Source organism: Drosophila serrata, unplaced genomic scaffold, assembly GCF_035046125.1.
Source record: "Drosophila serrata isolate PLE 108 unplaced genomic scaffold, ASM3504612v1 contig_229, whole genome shotgun sequence".
Lineage (NCBI taxonomy): Eukaryota > Metazoa > Arthropoda > Insecta > Diptera > Drosophilidae > Drosophila > Drosophila serrata.
This window is the reverse complement of record NW_028257127.1, coordinates 325,014-346,957: the sequence shown is the minus strand read 5'-3', so window position 1 is coordinate 346,957 and position 21,944 is coordinate 325,014. Positions and strand designations below refer to the sequence as shown.

At 40.9% G+C, this 21,944-nt stretch overlaps 1 protein-coding gene and 2 pseudogenes across 2 annotated transcripts in view; 2 read left to right on the top strand and 1 right to left on the bottom strand.

The window, feature by feature from the left end:
- Positions 1-21,422, top strand: part of LOC147644103 (uncharacterized) — a 47,106-nt gene extending 25,684 nt beyond the window's left edge. Inside the window, exon 2 of the mRNA XM_086830215.1 lies at positions 20,424-21,422. Within this exon, the coding sequence (XP_086686341.1) occupies positions 20,564-21,121 (558 nt within the window). The 5' untranslated portion in view covers positions 20,424-20,563 and the 3' untranslated portion in view covers positions 21,122-21,422. The remainder of the gene's footprint in view (positions 1-20,423) is intronic.
- Positions 487-5,574, bottom strand: LOC147644105 (uncharacterized; annotated as a pseudogene). The gene is made up of 2 exons (XR_015271049.1): positions 5,564-5,574; positions 487-3,813 (listed from the first exon to the last, which is right to left on the bottom strand). The product of XR_015271049.1 is annotated as an uncharacterized LOC147644105 (transcript).
- On the top strand, positions 6,555-7,421 carry LOC147644104 (uncharacterized; annotated as a pseudogene).
- Positions 21,423-21,944: the final 522 nt, after the last annotated feature.

Here is a 21,944-nt window from a genome sequence, read left to right as displayed (position 1 = left end):
TGCTTTAAACTCAAAGGAGGTAAAACAGAAATCAGAAATAATTCTGCGGGGTCGACTATAGTATTCGAAATATTTCCCTAAGGAACAGTTCACTTCTCTAGTACTAGTAGAGTTGACAGGATATATTTTCACAAACTTCGTTAAAGCATCGATGATAACTAACAAATGTTTCCTCTTCGAATAAATGGACGGAAGGGGACCTAGGTGATCAATATGAATTGTATCGAATGGGATTAGAGCTTTAGGTATACTATGAAGCGTTTTGTTATGAATACCTTTTGGAACTGAATGTAGAATACATTGTAAACAATTCTTGATAAACTGGTCAACCTTTCTCCTCATACCGGGAAACCAATAGCTTTCCTTCAGTTTTTCAACACATTTGTCTGTCGCAAACTGACCTAATTTTTCATGGAAATTCCTAATTATTTCTTCCTGCATTCGGCTTGGAACACACATGCATAGTGTGGCAGGTATAACCGAGCGTTTTAATTCATACTTCTTTATTTCACTCCACGCAACCGAATGTTCTACTTCTCCTGTTTCACATGATCTTAACATCTCTTAACATAGGCTTAACATAGATTGGCTTAATATACATTGGCTTAACATACATTGGCTTAACATAGATGGGCTTAACATACATTGGCTTAATATAGATGGGCTTAACATAGATGGGCTCTCTGCTAGCCAACTACAATAGTTCCTCATTATCTTTTGATCTATATACTATTCCATCTAACAACACGAAATCTTCAATTTCATCATTCTCTAGCTTCTCTCTCAATTAACGAATTTCAGGATCTCTAATCTGCTCGGTTTGATATATGGGGAGGCACCTACGATTCCAACAATCTCTTCAACATATGGAGCGAATCTAGCTGATTTTCGACGTTTAGAACTACAAGCAACAACAGGTCTTCTAGGTTCACAAGGATCCGTAGTTGCACAAGGTTCAGTAATTTCACAAGGCTCACAGGGTTTTTCAGATTCACAAGGTTCACAAGGTGCAGATTTTCTGCAAGTTCCAGAAAGATCGCAAGGCTCAACAGAACCACAAGGTTCAGAAGGCACAACAGGCCTGGACAAAATAGGGCAAGGATCAGAAATTCCTTTAACCACCTCGCTTAGTAACTCTGTTTGTCTACTCAACGCATCTACATGGGCCATGTTCAAGCCCGGCCTATGGACTATTGAATAATTAAAGCTTTCCAATTCAAGGGACCAACGGGAAATACGAGGATTTATAGATTTCTTACTCAAGGTTTCAACCAAGGAACTACAATCGTTTACTATTAGAAAAGGCTTATGCTCTAGGTATATTCTGAACCGGCGCAAGGCATATATAATTGCTAGGGTTTCAAGTTCAAAACTATGGTAATGATTCTCGGCTGCAGTGGCCTTTCTTGAGTAAAAGAAGACAGGATGTAGTTTCGTGTCTGGTTGTCGCTGCATTAAAACAGCCCCAAATCCGTGGGAACTCGCATCGGTATGTAACTCAGTTTCATATTGGGGATTAAAAATTGACAGAACCGGAGGACTCGACAGCGCCGTTCTTAACTCCAAGAATGCACTCCTTTCGGGACCCGACATTGGAAATGGCCCACCTTTTCTCAGAAGGTCAGTTAAGGGCTTTGCTACACGCGAAAAATTTCGAACGAATTTCCTAAAGTATGAGAATAAACCGAGACAGGAATGTAGCGTCTTGCTATCAACTGGTTCCGGAAAGTTCTTTATAGCCGTTAAATGTGTATCATTAGGCAAAATTCCTTGAACGCTGACATTGTAACCTAGGTTATCTATCCTCTCCTGCAGAAAACTACTTTTTTTGAAATTTATCTCAAGGTTAAACTCAACTAGTCGGCCTAGCAATCTTGCTAATATCGCTTTATGTTCCTCCACAGAGTATGATGCTAAGATAATATCGTCCATATAAACGACTATCTGCCGATTCTTGACTAAGTCTCTCAAAGCATCAGAAATAAATCTCTGAAAAACAGCTGGACCATTCTTAAGGCCAAAAGGCATTCTCAAGTATTCGAACTGACCATCTGGAGTTACAAAGGCAGTATACTTCACAGATTCTTCTTCAACACAAATATGGTGAAATCCACTCTTGAGATCTATAACTGAGAACACGGATTTACCCTCAAGGTATTCTAAACACTCTTCGATAAGGGGTAACGGGAAATTATCTCTAGCTGTTTTCTTATTCAGTCCACGGTAATCAACGCACATTCTTACATTTCCATCTTTTTTTTAAACTAAAACCACAGCTGAGGCATAAGGCGAATTACTCGGTCGGATGATACTATTGGCCAAAAGTTGATTAACTGTATCAGAAACTATTTCTCTCTCTCGATATGACAACCTTCTAGGGGCACAGTAAAATGGTGTAGAGTCTGTAAGGCGGATGTACATCTTGCATTTTTGGCGCACCATAACTTTTAGAAAACCTATTAATATATTGGCTCTGTATTATTTTACTACAGTCTCGCATCAAAGCACTACCAAATTCCCCTCCTACGTTAACCAAGTCATTTTCAATTGAGGATGTTCTACAATTCGCAAACTCGTGCATCCTTTCCTGAAACACCTGAGGCTTCACCGGGGTTGCAATTGCGTTTACAGATAATTGCCTATCCTTGTTTTTAACTATGTTCTTGTTTAAATTCAGCTTATTAGTAAATAGGGATGCACAGATTGGATCTGATGATGACGTAGTATCACTTTTTACTGGTAATTCATGAGATAATTTTTTCTTAACAGTTTTTCTTACAAGTAATTTAAGTGACAAAAGTTTGAGTACGTCTCTGCCTAGTAATATAGGTGTTGGTAATATGAAATCAGGAATGACAAAAACTTCAATGCTATAATACTTATTCTTAAACAAAAGTAAGATCTCTATTTTTCCAAATGTCAAAATTCTTTGGCCGCTAAGGCCGCGAAAACTGCTATTCACTAAGCGCTCATCCTTCACTACTTGCGGAATAACGCCCCTGCTTACGAAACTCATTGGGCTTCCGGTATCTAGTAACGCAAAAATGTTATCAATATCAGTGCATCCCTCTTTACTAGGTAATCGTATGCTTACTAATTGAATAAAGGAATTTCCTCCAATGGAATCGTCGTCGCCTTCCTTCTCGTCCTTCCCGTCACTAGTTGAGAGGGCAGCTGTTCTCCTACGGTTTGGGCACTGCCGATATTGGTGCCCAGTCTCGAAACAATGGAAACAAGCTCCATCCGGGCGCTTCGACTACTGACACTGACTGCTGAAGTGTCCCATTAATCAACAATTGAAGCATTTTATGTTTGCGGTTTCTCCTCCAGAGCTCATGGGTCTAGTTACAGGTGACTGTCGCAAAGGTATAACCGGACACAAAGGTGCTACCGGTGTCTTTCGCCTGTTTTCCACGTGCACGAGTTGGTATCGCATCATCTTCTCGCGTAATTTATCAAGGGAAGTGCACTAATAGAGTGGAGCGGCACATCCGGTATGATCCTGTAGCCCATCAACAATGTACTTTATGATGTCTGTGTCCTCAAATGCCCCTTGCTCAGCAATACTACTCATCACAATGAAATATTGTAGAAGTGAAGGTTTTCTTCAGATGCTCACTAAGTTCCTTCATAGTACCGGGTTTCTCCAGCATAATGTACGAGCGAGCCGTGCCCTCCAGTACACGATTACTCAACAACCAACGCTGCAAGTCGTTTAATCCGTGCATAGCTGCCACCAGTTCAAACTCACGTATTCATGCATGAACAGACAGGTTATCTCCAGAAAATCTTCGCAAATTAGCCTCAAGGTCTCTGATATATCGATATACTTAACGATATCTTATAATAATGTGGTTACACTAAGGCGCATAAATACGATGTTTACAAACGTAAAATTATATTTCCAACACTTAAGTAAATATATACACCCATGCATACACTCAAATGTAATATAAATTACCTAAATTTATACAAACACAAATATACCGACACAACAGTTTTCCGTCCAAGTAATTTACATCAAATTTATAAATTGTCGCTATTCTGAGCGACAATTTCCACATATATATATTCCCACAAACATACAGTTGGCAAGCTATTCTGCGCCAAGCGGCAAACACCACAGCATCACATACATGCATACATACACTGGGAAAGCTTCTGCGGTGATCTGCAGTTGCCAGACCTTTACATATGTACACTTAGCAGAAAAAGTGTGCGTACAAACTTAAAGCCCAACTTTGATATTAAATAAAAATAGTTGAAGATATTGACTTCATTTTTTTTTAATTAACGTTGTGTTCCTTAAACAAAATCAAAGGTTTCTAAATAATTGTAAAATTTTTGTCAAATATTTATTAGCTATTTTATAGCTATACTACGATTCCAATTGGTTCCTAAATTCTAAATTTAAATAAATAAATGTCGAACTTATAAACCATTTCGAAACTACCAAAACATATAAAAATCATTATTACATTTATTTTGACCTTTGACTGTCGTCGACTCAAAATTCTGCAATCCAGCAGCGCCCATTCCATCTCAGCATAAGTGGAAAAATCATCTTGACCAAATCTGAGCGCTATAGGATAAGGTCGAGAAAGACTACGAAGCTTGTTATACCTTTGCAAGATAATCTAATTTCAGTCAGAAGTTTGCAACGCAGTGAAGGAGTTACCTCCGACAATATAAAGTATATATATTCTTGATCAGCATCAGCAGCCGAGTCGATCCAGCCATGTCCGTCTGTCCGCCTGTCAGTCTGTCCGTCTGTCTGTCCGTTTCTTCGCAAACTTATCTCTCAGTTTTGAAACTATATAAATCAAACTTTGCAGTTAGTCTCCTATACACTCTCACGTGTATATTGTCAGAAGGGGCCGTATCGGACAACTATATCATATAGCAGCCATATGAACAATTTAAACATTTTTCCAAAAAAAATTTTTTAGATTTCAACAGATTTTCATCAAATTTATATAAATAAAGCCATTTTATATAAATAAATTTGATGAAAATCTGGCGACCACATCATGTAGTTGTAATTGTTTGCAAAACGGAAATGCCAAACTATGAATCTAAAACTGTAAATAGAATATGTAAAGGTAAATGAAATAAAAGCAGGCAATTATTCATGGTTTTTTAACATAAATATATATAATTTAAATTGTATTAATTCCTACTGATCGAAGTTAAATCTGCAAGGGCATATAAACTTCGCCTTGCCATTCTAGCTTTTTCTTCAATTTGAAGTAGATTCTCACGGAAATCGCGCTCGGGATATTTTAGAAAGCGCTAATTCAAATCTGAATAGTAACTTAATTGGAAATCGTATATTTCCATTTGCATTATATTTCTTATTTTTGCATTATTTGTGGTATTTTATTAAGCTTTTGCTTCTGTCTAAGCAATCTGCTACCGCTTAAGAGACTGGTATCAAAACAAAACATGTATTTTTCATAATAGTTACAAATATTGCGTTTACTCCAGTTTGCAGTCGAATATGCTTAATTCGTTCAATTTTGATCAATCTTACAAGTTTTTTATGTTTCCATGTTAAAAATACTCCCGCGGCATAGTAGCGCTTTTTCTAATTTAACGTTGCGAAAAATCATAACTTTTGAACCTAATATAATAATCAAATAATTTGAAAACTATCAAAACTAATTGTTCGGAACAGACCGCTAGCGCCTAATCATGCGCGCATCGGTGTATGGCTGCACCTGCTGCGCTCTTAGCTTTTCTCTCTCGTTATCTATTTCTCTATCTCTTCTTCTTCTGTCGCCTTATCTTTATGCTAAGCTACATTGTAATCATTTTTATATATGTTAAAGTCAAGCATTCGATCGGTAGTTGCAGCTCCGACCAGAGAACAGAAAACGAAATACACAGCATTTAATTAACCTAATTCGAGCGTTAGTTATTATTGCTTAAGGGTGGCAAATTCGTTGTCTTCCCCATAAACATTTTGGTGACCCCGACGTGATTCTTTGGCTCGGAGCCTGCAACCCGGTGTTCGCTGTTTAATATTATTTAAACAAATCGCTTTGCTTCGCTGTCGCTTACTGGCATTCGGTCATAAGCACACAAGCAAACTCACACACATACCTTGTACATAACAAGCTGAGAGCATATAGCCGACCGCTGATTTTCGGTTACATCGCGCTGTAACACAAAAGCTGTGTTGTGCCAAACATTGTATACAAAGGTGGCTCGCGCTTAAGCGTTGTAAATAGCGCCTATTAAACATATATATACATATGCATATATAGCATAGAGGCGCGTGTGCCAAAACTCCGCTGTTGCGAGGCAGACAATTACAACAACAACATTGTCGAGGTTCCGTTGCATCTCGGTGACGCTGATTAACCTCTAACTTTGCGCGGTGAAAACTAAACGGGTTCATACATACCGAAGCGGTCAGACATTTTTCTTTTATTAATTCTTTTCGCTTGAGAAAATAAAAATGTCCAATACGGAAAACTCGGTTCAGAATCAAAATGAACCGCCAAGTGAAGTGGACTTCTACCGAGCCAAAGCCCAATCCGCAATTGAGCTCGATGAATTATTATATAAATCCAGAGACTGTAGATCAGTTTGATGAAGCTGATGTACTGGCGCGGCTGGAGTGGATTAATTCTTTAAACCTGGCCTTTGATTCCGCACAGACTTCGCTGGAAAAATTTGACTTTTCGAAGATAGCAAGCGACCATCGGATCGAATTCTCCACGGCGTTCATGGATGTGAAAGCGAAGATAAACCGAAGCGGCGCTTCGCAATTCGCAATTGCCGGCTGCAACAGCTGCAAATTCAACTTCCATAGACATTGTTAACCATCCAGATCTTTCTTTCCGATCTAGGAAGCCTCGATTGCCAATTTTGAAGATAGCTCGGTTCCATGGATCCTATTCTGATTGGCCGGATTTTATTGCGACGTTCACCACGGTCATCGGAAATGATGAAGAGCTAAGTGATATTGAAAAATTACAATATCTAAGGTCAAGTTTAAGCGGCGTGCCTCTAGAGACCATACGTTCGCTTGAGCCCTCGAATGCCAATTATAGAAAGGCATTGGACTTACTCAAAAATCGATTCGATAATAAAATTCTACATTTTCAGGCACACGTACAAGCAATATTTGGGTTAAAGGGTGTCGAGAAGGGATCAGCCAAGGGTCTTCGGGAGTTAAGCGATTGCATGAATTTGCATCTGCGAGCATTCCGTACCCTTGCCAATACGAAACAAATCTTGGACGGGTTGCTGATTCACATCGTCGCACGAAAGCTCGATCAGAGGATTGGTCCATCAACGATCTATCTACGTGGGATTCTATGGAGGCGTTCTTGCAGAGAAGGTGTAGGATGATGGAAAATTTGGATCAAGCCTTGATAACGCAAACACCAAGCCAGCAGGTGGCTGCATAGGTATAGCTTCATTGCTTCAGCTGCTAGCTCAAATCTTCCGCTATGTACGTTTTGTGATGCGAGGGATCATTATTTGCCGAAATGCTCTCGATTTGTAAATTTGAGTCCGCATCTTCGATTTAGACAAGCAAAGAAGTTGCACTTGTGCCCCAATTGTTTGCGCAAGGGGCACAGTTTGCAGCAATGCAAGTCAACGCACTGCAAATGTTGTCAATTCATCATCTGTCCCATCCACCGTCTCATCTCTATCATCCGATCCACTTCTGAACTCTCAGCCATCAACATTGTCTTCATCAGCAATAGCATCATGTTCGCATTCATCATCCCAACCTGATCACCGTTCATCAAACCCTCCACCAAAACCCACAAATATTCTGCCCATTGATTACGTGTTGCTTCCAACCGCTACTATATATGTGAGAAATAAGGCTGGAGAATTTGTGCCTTGCCGAGCAATTTTAGACTCGGCGTCTCAGCTAAACTTCATTACTTCTCGCCTAGCGAATCAACTCAATTCAAATCATTGAAAGTCCCATACACTAGTCTCTGGGATTGGTAAATCTTCTCTGAATTGTGATAGGACAGTCGACATTCAAGCGCAATCCCGGTATGCAAGCTATCGTGCCTCATTCTCCGCGGTTGTGACTGATAGAATCACTGAGTATCAGCCCCATTTCAACATAAATGCCACATCATGGAAAATTCCGGAAAATATATCGCTCGCTGATCTTCACTTCAATCGAGCAGATCGAATAGATCTCATAATTGGTGCTGCCCTCTGTTTTGAAATAATGGCTACGGGAAAAATTCATTTGGATAGCGCGTTGCCAACTCTTCAGAACACCAAACTTGGTTGGATCGTGTCTGGAGGGCTGCCGAGTGCGTCTACTCCTCAGTCTGTCTCAGCTGCCGTCGTCAAGGATCCTACCAATAATTCTAATGATGGGACACTTGCTGCCGTAGGAAAGCCAGCTGCCTTCTTGGCTACAAGAGCAATGCAACAGCTCTCTAACGACAAGAGATTTTCGCATGCAGGATCACAAGCGTTGCTGACCACATTGCGGAAGAGTTATTGGCCAATTGGAGGCCGCAAATGCGTATCAAGCCGTTCTGCCCCACGATGCCGATATAGTTAGAACAGTACCTCTTCCAACGGGGGGAGTATGTTCGGAGCAGACCGCTAGCGCCTAATCATGCGCGCATGGGTGTATGGCTGCACCTGTTGCGCTCTTAGCGTTTCTCTTTCGTTATCTATTTCTCTATCTCTTCTTCTTCTGTTGCTTTATCCTTATGCCAAGCTACATTGTAAGCGTTTTTATATATGTTGAAGTCAAGCATTCGATCGGTAGTTGCAGCTCCGACCAGAGAAGTGAAAACGAAATACACAGCATTTAATCAACCTAATTCGAGCGTTAGTTATTATTGCTTAAGCTAGACAAATTCGTTATCTTCCCCACAAACACTAATTCTGATTAAGAATAGATAGACGCAGAGTATAAGCATAGTGTAGATGGCGGTTTTGGCAGCTTCAGAAGTTATAGACTTTAGACTTTAGTCAGAAAAATGTGAAAATAATTGCAATTAGTTTAAGGTGAGTTTTACTTACAGTTTATTAATGTATCCACAATTTAAAGTAAAATCTATTACGATAAATAGTTAATTTTTTTGTAATATCACCTGAAAATTAACAAATTTATAATTTTTTCTTGAATGTTGCAAAGAACGAAACCAATTTCAGCGTAATATGCTTATATCTCCTACAATTATTTTGGTTGCAGATTCGGAATTGCTTCAGATTGCTCGGTTTTTTGTGTAGTGAGCAAAGAAAAACAATAACAACGTTTACAATTCAGTAAATATAAATATGACGAAGATCCATTATCCGTTTTCTGGCGCGTGGCATGATCACGAAATTTTACAACCAGACTGACTCCACAACTCATGGCGTCCCCTTTCAATTTCTCTTTGTCTTCCAATACACACGCACAGTATGGTGAGTTATGATGAACACACTATCTGTCTCACTCATGACCACGCCCAGACAACGTTGACAGAATTATGTCTCTGCCAATATGAAGCAATAAGAAATAAAACAAATAACCGTTATAATTTGACTTCCTGACCAAACTCACGCCCTTATATTTATCAGACAACGACTGATAAATATCAGACGACTGTCTGATAGGACGACCACTGTAGGAGTAATTTAACCTATAGAGGAGAATAACAAAATAGAAAATTTCGACAGGAGGTAGTTAGTGAAGATTTTAGGTAAATGAATAAGCGGATTGAAAATATGACGGTTGCACTTCAAGAAAGTTATTATGTATTTCAGGAGTCTACAAACTTTTTTATGTTGGCAAAGCAGTTGTCGAACTTGACTGAGGATTGTAAAAAAACACAAGCGGGTATCATAAGTTTGTTGATTAAGCAAAGTCAGTTAAAAGATGAAATATCAAAGATGAGGGAAAGGCTGTGTGAGGCTTTAATGTAACCAGGAAAAATAACCGATCTTGACTGCTAAAGATCTTTTTATCGACAAAAAAAAATGATAATAAAAGTTAATATCCCTATATTTAGCAGGTATCCATCAAAACTGTACAATGTTACTCCAGTACCAGTGTGGTTTGCTTATGGTGAATTTAAAATTAGAATGCTTAGTTTATAACTTTTAGATAGATTCATACTATTTGATGACATCAAGGACCTTGAACAACTGTCAAAAGTTGCAGGCTCAGAATAGAGTTTGCGAAAGGAATTGGCCATGGAGTAACGCTAATGTCATGGCATGTGAGCTAAAGTCACTCTAACCAGGTAGAACAGCTAACTGCATATACAAGCAAATATTAGATACCAATTCGTATTTGGTTAAAATCGAGCCTAAAATCGCTTGGGTCTTTAGTAAGCCTTAAATGCTAATGCTAAAGCAAGAATTCAATGTGGAAATTGAAATATGGATTCAATTGATTTGCCAGAGGACGGAATTTTAACGCTAAGTTCTTATTGCACTCGTAAGGATGATAAAATTTTAATGGCACAATATAATTTAATGTCAGAAAGACTGTATCATCAGCTTATGTAAGGGACATCACAGATATACCGAAAATTGTTTGGAGCCCATTCAAGGCCAAGTACATAATCCATACAGTAGATTTTGATAGACTTACCAAGAATTTAAAAGGCTTAAATTAAAGTCACTTTAAGCTAAAAGTGTTAAATGTGCATCACATATCGGGCAATACCTGATTAATTATGTTATATGTATAATAATTGTAATAATTCTGATACTATACTCGTTACCTGAATGTAATATAAGCAGGCAATTACAAGCCGTAATTTTTACATCCGTACACCAAATCTTTAAAATTAAAATTTATAATACTAAAAACAAAGTTATAAGTATGTTTTGTTATTCTATTTGTTTAAATTTGATAAAAACTGTACTTCTTAGCTTTGCTGGCCCTTGGCAGAATGTTAACACATGAACACCTATACAGGGGTGGTCAAAAGTATTTATATTCACAATTATTTTCTTCGCCAATCTTCTTTTAGTTATTATTGTTGTTGTTGACCGTTTTTCCTAAATTTTTTTTTATCGCATAGATTGATCTATTAGGAAACAAACAGAAACTTAAACAAAAGATAACGGTTCGTGGGACAATGCTAAAAGCAACAGAAAATATGTTTTTATTTTGGATATAGATTAATAAACTTAATTCCAGACAGTTGAAAACCTTCATCGATACCAACAAAATGTTTAAACTTATATAAAGTAACTTATGAGATTTTCGCTTAAAACAATATTAAATATTTTACCATTAAAATTAAGGGGGTTGACCATCCTGAAGGCCCGAAAATTTGAGGGTTTTTCAAAAATTCATTTTGACAAAGTTATTAAGAATACAACTTTTTATTTATTAGTACATATGTTAAACTAAAAAATACTTATTGAAAGAAAAAAAAATATTTACGAATGGCGGAGATATAGCCAGTCAAAAAATGAATTTTCTTTAGGGAATGGTCGGATGGTGTACAGGCTGCACACCCAAATTAATATCTGAAATTCGAAAACAATAAACTATTTAAGTATGGATATAGCATGACGAAGCCGTTTTTGGGAATTATTTTTTTTTGAGGAAGTGGGAGCACTTTGAAATATTTTTTTTTTTTTTTTCGAAATTTTTGATTTATAACTATAAAACCAAAAATAATCCCAAAAAAGCCTACGTCATGCCATAGTGGACGTTATAGAGAAGCTGTGTAAAAAATCGGTCCTGCAGTTTTTGAGAAATCATGTACATCGTTTTAAAAAACGTAGTTTTGAGAAAAACGCAAAAGAAGATAAAGAAAGTACTCTAAGGTTTACCGGGAGCGCTCACTTCTAATGGCTGTAGAATCCACAAGTAATGAGATATTTTTAAGACCGATGTCTTTAAGTGACCTAAGAATATCGGCATCAAGATTAAGTAAAAAAAAATCAGATTTTTAAAAAATATCAGGGGTGTTTACTCCCTTAAGGCAAAAACAAATTATGCTTCACTTGCTTCTGCATAGATCAATCTACGCGATAAAGAAAATTCAGGGAAATCGGTCAACAACCGGCCACGAATAGAGCCTCCAATTAGTGCTAAGCTGCTTTTGGCTCCACACCCTCAGTTGACTATTTGTAGTCCCGATCACTCTCAGTACCCTCCTGAGTCAGTAAGGAAGTCTAGGATTGCCGATACCTTCAGCTTTTCATCCATCTGGTAGGTACCAAAGTGGGAAGTCAAAGCAGATATTCCGGTGTTTCTTGCTTTTTAGTTTGGTTGCAGCATCTACAGATTGTATTTTGCGGCAGTCCCATCTTCATTGCATGCGATAAAATTACCCAATGTCCTGTGGTGACTGCCGTGATTCTGCTTATATCCCGATTGCTGTTGGATAGCAGTTCACTGGTTCTTTTTTTGTCGGATCTCGGCCAACATTTCTTTGACCTCCTGTGCTCGCTCTTTCTTAGCCATTCCTTGTTTGAAGTTGTCATGGATCCTTGTCTGGATCGCGTTTAGGGAAATCGGTAATTCGATGTCCGTACTTAGCCCTGCCTGGCCTGCACGGGCTAGTTCGTCTGCCTTTTTGTTCCCTGGGATCTTGTTGTGTCTCGGTACCCAGGCTACGTGTACCTCATTTTTCTCAGCAAGTCTATTAAGGGCCTTCTTGCATTCTGTTTGTTTTCACGGCAGCTAGGTATTTAAAAGCCGCTCGGCTATCCGAGTAGATCCGTACTTTGGTGTCTTTGAACCGAGCCGTAAGGAGAGTTCGGCTGATTCCCTTATGGCTAGCAACTCAGCCTGAAAGACCGTCGCTAAGTCCGAGAGATTGAATACCTTTTCAATCTCCCAATTCTCGGCGTAGATCCCAGCCCCTATCCCACAGCTGATCTTGGTGCCATAGGTGTAGAGGGACACCTCGTTCTTTACTGCCACCTTGTCCCTGCTCCAGTCTTCCCTTGTTGGGTATGAAATCGAGAAAGCGTGCCCGAAGTTCAAGTCCCCGATCATGTAGTCCATTTGATCGTTTGCTTTTATTCTGATACATTCAAGTATCTTGCAGTGCCCGGCGCCGTATTCCTTTCAGTCTTACCGCGCACTGTTCTGCAGTGTCCTTTACAAACAGTTCTATCTGCATTGTGGTCAGAATAGCATTGAGAGCAGTCGCAGGGCATGAGCGCATTGCTCGCACGGCCCCCGCACTCTCTGTATGCCCTAGTTACTGTCGGTCACCATACTAGGGCAAGGTATGTTAGTTTTGGCCGTACTACTGCTGTGTAGAGCCATATAATAATCTTTGGGTGTAGTCCCCGTTTGACTCCAAACATTTACCCATATGTTTAAGTGACCCAGCGCATCTGCTTTTATTTCGGTAATAACGTCAGGATAGGGTCCTGATACTAGCAGCACTTCATCGTCTGCATATGCAACTGCTTTGACTCTACCCATATTGAGATCTACTAATATCGCGTTCATGTTTATAAGCCAGAGAAGGGGCGATAGAACCCCGCCCTGAGGTGTACCTCTCTTCACAGTCCGCATGAGTTGAGTGCCTCTCAGTTCAGCTGTGATCGTCCTACTCTTTAGCATAACCCCGATCCACTCTCCTATGCCTTTCTCAATACCTAACAAGTTGAGGAAGCTCTGGATGGAGATGGGGTTCAAGTTATTGAACGCGCCTTCGATGTCTAGGAAGGCTGCCATCGTGTATTGCTTGTGTTGTAATGTCTTCTTGACATTATGTACAACTTCGTTTAGTGCTGATTTATATTGATTTCAATTTACGGTACGCGTGCTGCGCATCCGATAGTCGATGTCCCTCTTGTCTCTCCCGGATGTGGACGTCCAGGAGTCTCTCGAGCGTCTTCAGGGCGAAGGACGTGAGACTAATCGGTCTGTAATCCTTTGCTAGAATGTGCCCCCTTCTGCCTGGTTTCGGTATGAAGATGACTTTCGCTTCCATCCACAGGAGCGGGATGTGCGTCAGTCTTATACAAGCTTCGTAAATGGCTTTTAGCCATCTACAGATGCTTTTCTTGGCTGATTGTAGCATTGCCGGGCTTTTGTACTTATCAAAAGAACCTATTGTCCACTGGATTCAATCCGTGGTAACGATGACTTTCGTTGGCGTGTCTGTTTGAGTGTTCATTTCCTCCTCGGGTTCCGAGGGAAGTGAGTATCAACTAGAAGCTCTAGGGACCCCTCCACTGTCGTTGTTGTGGTACCGTCTGCTCTGTTGATGAGGGTAGGGCCATGATACAATTATAAAAGGTAGTTCCGTCGGGAAAATCTGGTACTTCTTCAATCATAGCAATGAGTGCGATTGAGAGGGACTAAACTTAGTAAGTACGAGCGGGACAACAATAGAATGTGTTGATTAACCATTAGATGATGTATGGACCTTAAAGTTTCCTTTTGTAATAAGACGAATAGAACATTTTTATTTTATGATTTAATTTTTAACAATTTCGAGTTGGAAATGAGCCGTTGTTTTTGTTTTTGCGTGGCAAGTCTTTTGCATAAATGCTTAATCCTAAAGTATATTCTTGTCTTAAAATAGAATTATTAAATAGTTTAGAAAAATGTCATCTTGCATAAGGGTTTAATGTTAGAGAAAAATTTGTCCGCTCACAACCTTTCGCTACGAAAAACGAAGACGTACTGAAGCAAATCCCGACCGCTTTGACTGCCGAAGGAACTACCTTCGTAATTATATCGTGGGTAGAGTTTGTGTGCCCTTTGGCGAGAATCTTGTTTAATCTCCTTTATGTCTTCCAGTGACTCGCAGTCTTTCTTGGCCTTATATATTGTTTTTTTATGCTTTTGGCGCTTCTTTGTATGGTTCCCATTCCCGGGTTACATAGCTTGTGTTGGAGAACTTTCTCGGTTTCTTTCTGAGATCGCTCAGTTCTTTTGTCCAGCACGGTGGATACTGCTTTTTCGAGAATGATATATTACATGTCTCTTGGAAGGAGTTGTTCAGGATACTCGTGAGGGCCTCCACCTCCTTGTCCTTTGGTAAAGATTGTGTCTCAATCATCCTGCCGCTTACTTTAGATTGAACAATATTGCTGAATTTTTTCTAATCTGTTTTACGGGGGTTTCTTCCTCGTATGTGTTTACTTACTAGTGCCGTTAGATTAATGAAAATGTATTTACGGTCTGAGAAGAAGTATTGTGTCGATACCCTACAATTCTCATCTTTGTATCTACCGTGTTCTATTTGCAAGGTGATATCTAACACCTCTTCCCGTCTGTTGGCTGAATTCATAATTTTGAAGTTTAGTGTAGTTAGTTTAGGGCGAAGGCGAGAGCGCAATAAAGCTCTCTCGCGCTCTTCGCGAATTCGCCTCGCCTTCGCCAACCATAGCATAAGCTAGGCTAAGCTAGAAAATATAGTTATTCGCATTTTTTGAACTCGAAGCGACGCACCAATTTTTTCGTTCGTGCCAAGTCTGCCACCACATCGCGGTTTTCGTTAATTTTAATTTTTTAATAAACTAATTAAAAAATTCATGGCGCCCCCGGGTGGATAGTGGGTGCAAGTGACGCGCTACCCTGTTTTTGTCGGGTATACTCATTTTCGGTCATTTGATTGGCGGACCGCCAAGTGACGCGCTACCCTGTTTTTGTCGGGTATACTCTTTTTCGGTCATTTGATTGGCAGACCGCCAAGTGACGCGCTACCCTGTTTTTGTCGGGTATACACTTTTCGGCGTCACTTGCACCCACTATTATTATTGATACTTCGTGACTCGTTTCAATTAAATAAATTATTGTCATCAGAAAAAATATTTAATAGACTTTTCGAATATAATAAAAATATTAATTTGTAATATTAATTAATTAATTATTAATATTAAATATTTATTAAATTAAAAAGAATATTTATATATATATATATATTTTTATTATTTTTAATTGAGTGTTTATTTGATATTATTTTGATATTATTTATATTAGATTCGAAAGCTATAATTAACACTTTCGTCGTCTTTCTGATTTAAACAATAATTTTTGGCCATTATTATCATTCTTGGGAAAATTAATTTAATTAATTCGTAAAAATGAGCCAGGATACAAAGAATAAATCTCTTCTGGAGGAGTTAAAAAGCAAGCTCCAAAATAGGGTCAGAACCATTCGCCGATTAAACGAGCGGCTGGAACAGGGTTCGATTCCGATTTTAGAAGAAGAATTGAAATGTCGACTCGAAAAATTAAATGCTTCAATTAACAAGGCAAATCAAATCCAAGAACAGATAGAAGAAATAGATAGTGGCGATGAATATGGCGACGAGTTGGAAGAACTTAGCATCGTGACCAAGGCAAAATTGATGTCATTATTATCTGCCATTAAGACAGCAGCCAGCAGCAAAACTCCGGGATCAGCTGCGGCAGCACCAACTCGTACGCGACTTCCGAATTTGGCATTGCCAAAATTTAGTGGAAATTATTCGGAATTTAAAAATTTTATTGGCCTCTTCGAAACTTTGGTTCATAAAGATGCCAGCATTCCAGTTATCGAAAAATTTAACCATTTAATTTCATGTCTCTCTGGTGAAGCTTTAGGAACAATTAAAGCTTACCAAGTCACCGAGAGTAATTACGAAAAGGCGATGGCCAGTTTGAAAAAGGTTTACGATAACGAATGCCTCATCTTTATGAATAATATTTCAACATTGTTTAGTCTGCCAAAAATATCGCATCAATCCGCATCCTCCTTGAGAAATCTTATCGACACTGTTTCGTCGATTTACGGTTCTCTGCTATCGATAGGAGATGATACAAAAATTTCGAACGCAATGTTGATTTATTTGGTATTAAATAGAGTCGACCCAGTGACCAAACAAAAATGGGAGGAACAGCTCTATTATGAGACATTGCCACTTTGGTCCGATTGTGAGAAGATGTTAAATCCCTGATACCAGCATTTATCGGCTGAAGAATCGACAAAACCAAAGCTGGAAAAATTACCGTCAAGCAAATCACATAATCGAAGCTCATTTTCGTGTTCCTCCTCAAACAGCAAGCCTCAGCAAACTTGTAGCTATTGCAATGCAGAAGATCATTCACTACAGAATTGCAGCCCGTTTGGGCGTCTCTCTGTAATGCAAAGGTTCGAGTTTGTTAAGTCAGCCTCCTTATGCATCAATTGTCTGCGAAAAGGGCATACTGTGTCAAAATGCAAAGGAAAAAAGTGTAGAGCTTGTGACCGCTCACATCACATTCTGCTCCACAGATACACAGTGCCTGATAAAAGTTTAGCGTTGCCACCCCTTCAAGAGAATATTTCTCATCCCTTTAACCAAGAGCAGCCTTCCACGTCACATGTTATGCATGCTACGTCATTGGACAGGGTGATCTTGGCTACGTCAATCGTAAGCGTGCGCACCAAAAGCGGCGAATACGTTTTAGCCCGAGCACTTCTGGACTCTGGGTCTCAAACGAATTTCATAACAGAAAAATTAGCGAACCGCTTACAGATTCGTAGAGAGGAGTCGTGTATCAACTTACTTGGTATTGGCGAATCCAATTCTCAAGTCAAGAAAAAGATACACACAGTGGTGAAGTCACGAATCAATGGGAGTGAGTTCTCGTTCGATTTCTGGATCTTAAAATCGATCACCGGTTATCATCCCGATCAATCGGTGAACGTCAGCGATTGGAAGATCCCAAAGAACCTCCCATTAGCAGACCCCTACTTTTACAAGTCTCAAAAAATTGATATGCTAATCGGAGCCGAATCATTTTTCGAATTGCTAGCTGTTGGTCAAATTAAACAAGGTCCTGACTATCCAACTCTTCAAAAGACCCTTCTTGGTTGGGTTGTCTCGGGGAGATATAAATCTGCAGCCCCGAATCAAGTTGTGAATAGTTTCAGTTGTAGTGAAGAATCGTTGGTGTCGATTGACACCACGCTACAGAAATTTTGGTCACTGGAGGAAATGCCAAATCCAAAGAAAATTCTGTCGCCTGAGCACAAATTATGTGAAGAGTACTACAGGAAGACTACTCAGGTATTGCCATCAGGTCGGTTTGAAGTAAGGCTGCCGTTTAAATCTGACCCTGAGGGGTTAGGCAATTCTTTTGATGTTGCAAAACGGCGGTTTTTGTCGCTTGAGAGAAGGTTGTCTCGAGATCCTGACTTAAAAACCATGTATTTGGAATTTATGGAAGAATATCTCGCCTTAGGTCATATGTCGCCTATAGACAACAAAATTCCTTCCACTCCACATTATGCCATTCCCCATCAATGTGTGTTGAGGCCCCAGAGTACGTCAACAAAGTAGCGCGTTGTTTTCGATGCATCGTGCAAAACATCGACTCAGGTGGCCTTAAATGACATCTTGATGGTGGGACCGACAATCCAAGAAGAGTTGTACTCCACTCTACTCCGCTTCCGGCTGCACAGGTATGCCGTGACTGCCGATGTAAAAAAGATGTATCGCCAAGTGATGGTTAACGAAGCGGATAGGCAGTTTCAACTCATAGTGTGGAGAAGAGACCGCTCTGAATCCTTTAGATTATTCAAGCTCAACACCGTTACATATGTTACTGGACCAGCCCCTTTTCTTGCTATTCGGTGTTTAAAAAGGTTGAGTGAATCTGCGAAACTTTCATTCCCTAGAGCTGCCGACGTAATTGGATCCGATTTTTACGTCGATGACATGCTAACTGGTGCTGCATGCGTAGAGGAGCTAAGGACAATCAAGTCTGAAGTGTCTCAGGTTCTTCAAACAGCAGGTTTTGAATTGACAAAGTGGTTTTCAAACTCACCTGAGGTCACTGCATCTGAGAGCACAGTTAAGTCGATACCTATCTCGGACTCAGAGTCAACTAAGGCGTTAGGAATATCTTGGTTGCCTAGCGAAGATGCCTTCAAATTTAAAATTGACGATTCTGTCATGGGTCTCCGAGCGACAAAACGGAACATTTTATCGGTGACATCCAAGCTGTTTGACCCCCTCGGCTTATTAAGTCCCATTGTAATAAAAGGAAAGATCCTATTGCAGGAACTGTGGCTTAAGAAGTTAGACTGGGATGAGTCAATTCCGCTGAATTTAGAAACTGCATGGAATATGCTAAAAAACACCTTGTCTCAATTGGATAAGATAGCTATTCCTCGGTTTGTGCATACTGATCCGATGTCACCGGTGCAATTACATGCCTTTGCCGACGCATCCATGAGAGCCTATGGAGCTTGCGTCTACGTTCGTAGCAAATCTGCTGAAGGTTACAAAATATCGTTGTTGACTTCAAAGTCGAAAGTAGCGCCGCTCAAGACAAAAACGCTCCCAAGGCTTGAGTTATGTGCCGCTCACCTTCTCGCAGATCTCTGCCAGAGAATCAAACCGCTAATAAATGTCCCTACCGAACGAATCATTTACTGGTCGGATTCGGAAGTCACTCTCCATTGGATCCGATCTCATCCATCGTCGTTGTCGACATTCGTTTCGAACAAAGTTGCGGAATGGTTAGGACAGGCTACATGGCGGCATGTTCCAACAAAGCAGAACCCAGCAGATATAGTGTCTAGAGGTTGTGACGTCGACGAAATTGGACAGTCGATCTGGCTCACGGGACCTCAATTTCTGAAGGACGAGGAGGAGAACTGGCCCAAAAATGTTCATTTCGAACCGGATGAGGAAGTCTTGCGTCAGGAATCAAAAAAGACTGTGGTCGGACTGACCGCTGCGGTGCAAACTCCCGATTTGCTAGACGTCATCGAGGGATTCTCGTCACACCTGAAACTGCTGAGAGTGTTCGCTTATATGTTCCGCTTTATAAGAAAATGTAAAGACAAGAGTATAGTTTTCGAAAAAACTCTGTCACCGACTGAATATACTGAAGCATTTAATAAGATCGTCGAAATAATTCAGAATCACGAGTATCAAGTAGAAATAGTAAAAATTCGTAAAGGTTCCAAGGTCGGCCCAAGTCTTCAGCGATTGAACCCATTCATCCATGAAGACACCGGCACTTGGTGCAATTTTTCGTTGTTGCGAGTTGGGGGGCGACTAGCAAACGCTCCTATATCCTACGATGCCAAATTTCCCTTGCTGTTGACGAAACGCTCCCAATTTGTGCAGAGCTACGTCCGGCATCTGCACTACACAAATTTTCATGTCGGTCCTCGAGTACTTGTGAGCATCCTACGACAGCGTATTTGGACCATAAACGCTCAGGAACTCTGCAGTCAGACAGTTCGATCGTGTGTGCGCTGTTTTAAATACAAGCCCCGACTGATGACTCAAATTATGGGAAATCTTCCCGCAGAAAGACTCCGTGCTCTCCGCCCATTTGCAATATGTGGCGTTGATTTTTGTGGCCCTGTTTATACGACATTGAAAATCCTAGGAAGGCCCCCATATAAGTCCTACATTGCCTTATTTGTTTGTTTTGCGTCCAAGGCGGTTCATTTAGAAATTGTTTCAGACCTAAGTACTGACTCTTTTTTATTGGCTTTTCAAAGGTTTATTGGTCGCCGAGGCTGTCCCCAGTCGCCACTTCCAGGCTCTTCGCAAGAGGCTCGAGGAGCAGGCGGACGCGATTCGCGAATTCGCATCAAAAAGCTGATGCGAATTTGCGTTCACACCCCCTCGGGCTCCGCACATGGGCGGACTATGGGAGGCAGGTGTGAAAACTGCCAAGCACCTACTCCTACGAGCGGTGGGCAGCGCACTCCTCAACGCAGAAGAGCTGGGGACAGTCCTCGTCGGAATCGAGGCCATGATGAACTCGCGCCTCCTCGGAGCTCTCAGCCAGGACCCAAGCGACGGAGAGGCACTCACTCCAAGACACCTGCTGACAGGCGGGCCCCTCGTCGCAGCACCAGCACTGCGGACCCCGGACCAGGCGGGTCTCAGCTGCTTGCGGCGATGGCGGCTTGTCTCGTCAGCCAAGCAAATGTTTTGGCGGCGATGGTCCCGGGAGTATGTGCTGGGCCTTCAAATCCGAGGCAAGTGGCACAACGATCAGGAAAACATCAAGGAAGGACAGCTCGTCATCGTGGCAGAGGACAACCTGCCGCCTCAACAGTGGCTACTAGGACGGATCGTCGCGACGCACGCAGGGGAGGACGGCATGGTCAGGGTCGTCGATCTTAGACGGAGCGATGGAGCCATCTTCCGAAGTGCGATCCACAAGCTGGCGCCGCTTCCAGGATGTTGAAGCCGTGGAGGCGTTCAACGGGGCCGGTGTTGGCTGAATTCATAATTTTGAAGTTTAGTGTAGTTAGTTTAGGGCGAAGGCGAGAGCGCAATAAAGCTCTCTCGCGCTCTTCGCGAATTCGCCTCGCCTTCGCCAACCATAGCATAAGCTAGGCTAAGCTAGAAAATATAGTTATTCGCATTTTTTGAACTCGAAGCGACGCACCAATTTTTTCGTTCGTGGCAAGTCTGCCACCACATCTCGGTTTTCGTTAATTTTAATTTTTTAATAAACTAATTAAAAAATTCACCGTCCTTGAAAATTCTCCGTGCTTGGAAAACTGAAGGTTCGCGTGTTACCTTTTTTACATATCGTAACGTTGCAACATTTAATATTTTCGAAAAGTGACTCACCTCTTTCGTTGGTTTCCGAGCTCCCCCAGAGCATGTGCCTCGCATTTGCATCGCCCCCGAGTACCTGGGTCATCTTCATTATCTTGGTTTTCCTAATGCCTTACCGGACCTTATGGTCGTTGGCTTCCAGCTGCGGAAGACAACGATGGTTTATCAGCAGGAGGAAAGGTTAGCTCACCTGCATCTCCTGTTCCACTCTGAGGATAGTCCAGTCCTCTATATGGACGTCCGGGATTTGGGCCTTTAGACAGGCGATCACCATGGCTTGGTCGGTTGCCCCTTCGGTAACCAGATGCGAAGTATGGGTCTTCTTGGGATCTCCGGGGCGTGGACTAGCCTAATGTTAATGCCAGCCCAAGTATCGCTAATCTCAGCCACACATTCCACCAGGAAGCTCCTAGAGATCCCGTCTGAGGAATCGAAGTAGGGCA